The 5,389-nt window shown below is 38.5% G+C and overlaps 1 protein-coding gene across 1 annotated transcript; it reads left to right on the forward strand.

The window, feature by feature from the left end:
- Nucleotides 1-1,100: 1,100 nt before the first annotated feature.
- LOC110903462 (probable LRR receptor-like serine/threonine-protein kinase At1g07560) lies at nucleotides 1,101-2,521 on the forward strand. The gene is made up of 5 exons (XM_035980857.1): nucleotides 1,101-1,238; nucleotides 1,429-1,555; nucleotides 1,656-1,718; nucleotides 1,795-2,005; nucleotides 2,152-2,521. The coding sequence occupies exons 1-5, from the start codon at nucleotides 1,101-1,103 to the stop codon at nucleotides 2,519-2,521; spliced, it is 909 nt and encodes a 302-aa protein (XP_035836750.1).
- The last annotated feature ends 2,868 nt before the right edge of the window (nucleotides 2,522-5,389 follow it).

The following is a 5,389-nucleotide window of genomic DNA, read 5'->3' on the forward strand; positions in this document are numbered from 1 at the left end:
CAAGAAGCTCTGATATCAACACTTAGCATACTAAAAGAGCACATGGGCATACTAACCCGCGCGGGTTAGTTAGATGCTCAACAGGAACCGCATAGGAAGGCAACGCAAGGCTACCTCCAGTGGTACACAAGGTACAAGTGGCAGTGAAAAGAGCCAATGAGCGTCCAGCAGGCTCTGGTCAATCGTGCGGCACGATCGTCTGACGAGAAGTACGTAAGGACGCCTACGTGGTACCAATCAGGGGACGGAGACATCTGTCCCACGATCTCCACTTGTCTGCTGATGGCAGAAGAGCAGCAGGGCCGACAACAACAACACGTGGCTCCAATCAAGGTGCGCTAGCACCGAAGAACTTCTAGAAGCCACTAAACAGTCGACACTAGTGAGACAAAGAGCATATCCGTTATGTTGTCTATTTCCGGCCCAAGGCCCATCAGCCCATATCCTATTACACCTCTCCGGCTATAAATAGAGACCTCATTCCACAGGTTAAACATTCTATTCCCTCTACTCTCACTCTTAACACTTAATTATCCTCCCAAAGCAGTCGCTTATTCTCACGCCGGAGCCCGGTTAAGAGGGAAACCCCCACATTCCCCTCTTAACGAGTAACGGTGTTCTGTTTTGCAGGATTAGACATCAAGTCGGAGCTCAAATATCCATTAGAAGATTAACCACTATGGTAGAAACATAAACCAAACTGATTAGTTTCCTTAATTAGTTCAGTGTTTCTTCACCTTACCTGTTATAACATTTTTTTACATAATCAGTATTGAAGACAGCAGTGGTGAAAATAAGAGTTCTTGTCTCGACGGTTCATGCAGAAAAAATAAGCATAATATAGTTGTAATTATAGCACCAATTATTGGATGCATCGTGCTATTGTCCATCATCATCGTATCCATAGTTAAAAAACTAAAAAGTAAAGGTTTGCAGTATTCTTATCCTTGTAATCGTATCATCTAACAGATTAGTTATATCTTCTTACATTAAATGGAGAAGTACCTATTAAATTTGAATACATGAGTGCAGGTTTGTTAAAAAGGAGGGAGGTTTTTACACCCAGAAAACAACTGTTTACATATTCTGAGGTGGTAAGGATGACTAACAACTTTAAGAATGAAATCGGAAGAGGAGGATTTGGAAGTGTGTTCCACGGATCTGTTGGGGATAACCAAGTTGCTGTGAAGTTGCTCTCTGTATTATCATCTCAAGGTTACAAGGAATTTCAAGCTGAGGTAATTAACAGATAAAACTATCTTTTAGGATAGAATTACAAGTTAAGTTAGTTAAACAAGCAATGATACTTAAACAATAACCTGCTAAATGAACATGGAAACAATTTTTTTGCAACAAGACGACTTGTTCAAATATAAAAATTAAGAAAATAAGTCATAACATGGAAGACTAAGAAACTTTCGTTTACAGGTCAAGCTGCTCATGGAAATTTATCATACAAACATAACTTCACTCGTTGGGTACTACGATGACAGAAACCACAAGGCAATCGTCTATGATTTCATGGCTAATGGGAACTTAGAAAAGCATCTATTTGGTAATTCACTGTAGTTTATCCGTTTAAAAACATAACCTGTCCTCTTGTCAAGACTCCAATGTCTTGAGCTGATTCCTTTACATTTCATATGATTGATCAGATGGGCGTCCAAGTGTCTTGAGCTGGGAAAGAAGGTTACAAATTGGATGTGATGCAGCAGAAGGTTGATAGTTTATCAAGTTACTTCACTGGCTTGTACAATACTGACTGAGTTTTTTAAGCATCTGCTGCTTTAACAGATTTAGCATATATTGTAGGGCTAGCGTACCTGCATCATGGTTGCAGGCCACCAATAGTCCATAGAGATGTCAAGTCTTCAAACATATTGTTAAATGAAGGTTTCCAGGCAAAACTGGCTGATTTTGGGCTGTCTAGAGCTTATCCTACTGAAGATGCCACTCATGTATCATCCTCAAACGTAGCCGGCACTTTTGGGTACCTTGACCCTGAGTGAGTTTTTCACGTCCATGATTTTCAATTTACAAGTTTACTGAAAGAGAAATTTATTTGAATCGTTACTGAATAATATCCAATAATACTATCATAAGAAAGTTGGTTACAGGAGTTACAACTTCTTGTTCAAATGTAAAATGCAGGTATCACTCAACTAAGAGGTTAACAGAGAAAAGTGATGTGTATAGCTTCGGGGTAGTACTCCCGGAATTGATTACAAGCCGACGAGCAATATCAGAGGGCATTTACATAACTAACTTGGTCAAGTTAGCAGTTGAAGAAGGAAATGTTGAAAATATAATTGATTCTAGACTAGATGGGCGTTTTGACATCAATACAGCCTGGAGGGTAGTAGAAATTGCAACTGATTGCGTTTCTCCTACATCCATCAAAAGGCCAACCATGAACGATGTGGTGATAGATCTCAAGCATTGCGTGCAAGCAGAAAAAAATCGTCGAATTGAATCTATGTCCTTGAATTTTGGTTGTATGAGCGATCCAAACCCAAGATAGTGAAGTCTTGATCGAAAGTTTTAAGTGTAATGCTCATGTAAAACTAGTATGTTATGGTGTGCAATTTTATGTAATAAATTCCTCATCGTAATCAAACGAACCAATTGAGTCTGGGCCAACATATATATTTAATTGTTTTTTGAAGTTCAAGGTACTAAGTTGGATCTTCAATATGTTGTGGTTGTATATGATCTCCGATCTGTAATCCCAAACTCTAGAAATCAGAGCCCTAGCAGTGGTCATGGTGTTGGGGAATATTTTTAAAATGACAAAAACAAGATACTTGGGTTGACGGTTGACTCCTAGGCGAGATAGAATAAAAAACATAGAATTGGTTCGCAACAATATGGTTGGTTCATAAATCACAACAGTCCGTGTATTTTGAATAAGCAAGAAATCCCTCAACAGGTACTAGTTATTGTTCATTAGGGTCGGCTCATCCTTTTTAAAGTGTGATCAAATTCCTAAATTTGGGCCCTTTATTAAGAGTTTTATGTTTCTTATGATTCTAACCGCTAAAATATAGTGTAAGGGTGGAGGGTATGGTTCAATCACTCTAGGGTGTTTGAGTCATTCTTTATCCAATAATAGCATGTCATGTCAACTCACTATTCTACTCCCCATTTTACACTCAATCACTAGGTATGGTTCAGTTACTCTAGGGTGTTTGAGTTATATATTTTTTATTTCTATAAATTATTCATAAATAAATAAAACATATTTTAATGTAAATAAAGGTACTTTAAATTAAAAAAACACATTACATAAAATTAAAATAAATAACATGACATTAAAATATAAAAATAAATTAAAAAAAAACCTAATTTAACTATTCCTCGTCGGAATCCGCCAAAAGGTGGAGTAAATCTTGTTCTCCAAGATGCTCCACAAGATCATATTTTAGTCTATAATGCGTATCTTCATCAATGAGCTCATTATAAGCAGAGTCTTCGAAAACGGGCTCGACTGGAGGATCCCGAATATGTACCGGTGCAATCGCATTTCTGTCGTCTTTTAGAATCATATTATGCATAATAATGCACGCATATACAACACTCCTAATTTTTTAATCATAGCACGCATCGGGCGATGAAGTATATGCCATTTTGCCTTTAAAACACCAAAAGCCCGCTCCACTTCTTTTCTTGCCGCCTCGTGTTGCCTCTTGAACTTCTTTTCTTTCACAATGTGAGGATACGGAAATGATTTCACAAACACGGACCAAGTAGGGTAGATTCCATCGGTAAGATAGTATCCACGCTTGTACAAGTGGTTGTTCACGTAAAATGGGCATTTTAGTGCAGTTCCATTTCGTTCACTAAGAAATAACGGAGATTGTTGGAGCACGTTGATGTCGTTTTGTGAACCTGGTGGACCACAAAAAGCATGCCAAATCCACAAATCCTGAGAGGCCACCGCTTTGAGCATAACTGTCGGGTGACTGTGATCCCCCTTCATATATTGACCCCGCAACTCCGTTGGACACATTCTCCAAATAAAATGTGTACAAGCAAGACTACTCAACATCCCATGAAGGTGATGTTTCTCCTCATGAGCTTGGTACAAGAGCGCAACGTCGTGGCTAGTAGGTCTACGTAAAAACTCGGAAGTGTATAAATTACATACTGTTTCGCAAAAATTTTCTAGATTTTCTCGGGAAGTCCTTTCGGGCATATTTAAATACTCGTCGAACTCATCTGGAGCGTTACCGGTTGCTAGTTGCTTAATCGCCGAAGTAACTTTTTGCATCGGTGTAAAACTCTTCTTCAAACTCGCATCCACGGTGTCTTGAAACCACGAGTTATTCGCTTGCACGTCACTCAAAATTTTTAAAACAACCTTTTTGACATACTAAACCTTTGACGAAAAACCTCTTCGTTGAATACGGGCTCCTCGACAAAATAATCTCTCGTAAGGTTTTCGTGACATTTCACTCGATCTCGACGGACAGATTTCCTTTTTCTAGAAGTGCCCGTGTCTTCCAATTCAGCGGCTTCGTTAATAAGATTATGGAAAAAAATTAAACTACTATCGCTCGAGTAAGGATCATCGTCTTCACTAATATCAATTGGAATGAATAGCGGTGGTATATCATCCATTGGAAAAATAGAAGAAGTGAATTTTTTTAGAAAATAGAGTTGGATGGAAAAGAAAATGGTGAAAATGATGTTGAATGGTATTGTTTTTATAAGGAAAAGTTGTATTTTTTTTATAACGGCTAGTTTTTAACTTTTTAACGGTCAAATTTCATTCAATCACCACTCAATCAAATTGGTGACTATATACCGATTACCCTCACCGAATCACCACTCACCGAACACCTTCATCACCACGGTGTGGTTTACCGATGACCAGTAAGTTGATATCTAGAGATTTTTTTCGTCGAAACACCCTATTTTCCTTTCTTTCTCTAATTCCTAGTTAGGAGCTACTTTATAAAAATGACCATAAGAAACTAACTAATAAAACCTATATGCAAACATTCAATAACCATAGGGAACTTCATTGGAGATCTGAAATGCAAAGGGAAAAAAGAAACTAGTGTGTATTGATTTTAACCAAGTCTACTTGCCATCTATGAAGTACGAGGACGGCTATGAGCCTCTAGTACACGTCCCGGGGACGGTTTGGGGATGGAAACGCCACGGGGACGGCTGTGGACGGTTCCAAAACGTATCCTGAAATTAGCGGACGTCAACCAAACGTTTCCTTTCATTTTTAGGATTTCCAGGAAGCAGAAGATGAAGAGCAGATGAAGATGAAGGTTTCCTTTATTTTTAGAGTTTCTAGGAAGAAGATGAAGAAGTAGAAGACAGTGGGCAGTGGCGGCTGGGTTTTAGGCTTTAGGGTTATGTAACTTATGTATTT

Source organism: Helianthus annuus, chromosome 2, assembly GCF_002127325.2.
Source record: "Helianthus annuus cultivar XRQ/B chromosome 2, HanXRQr2.0-SUNRISE, whole genome shotgun sequence".
In the NCBI taxonomy this organism is placed as follows: domain Eukaryota; kingdom Viridiplantae; phylum Streptophyta; class Magnoliopsida; order Asterales; family Asteraceae; genus Helianthus; species Helianthus annuus.

What these genes read in the sequence shown, in the direction of transcription:
- LOC110903462 (XM_035980857.1), top strand. Translation starts at nt 1,101, where the DNA reads ATGACTAACAACTTTAAGAATGAAATCGGAAGAGGAGGATTTGGAAGT. An exon ending in CTTAGAAAAGCATCTATTTG is followed by an intron (nt 1,556 to 1,655) that starts GTAATTCACTGT and finishes ATGATTGATCAG; the next exon opens with ATGGGCGTCCAAGTGTCTTG. An exon ending in TGGATGTGATGCAGCAGAAG is followed by an intron (nt 1,719 to 1,794) that starts GTTGATAGTTTA and finishes CTGCTTTAACAG; the next exon opens with ATTTAGCATATATTGTAGGG.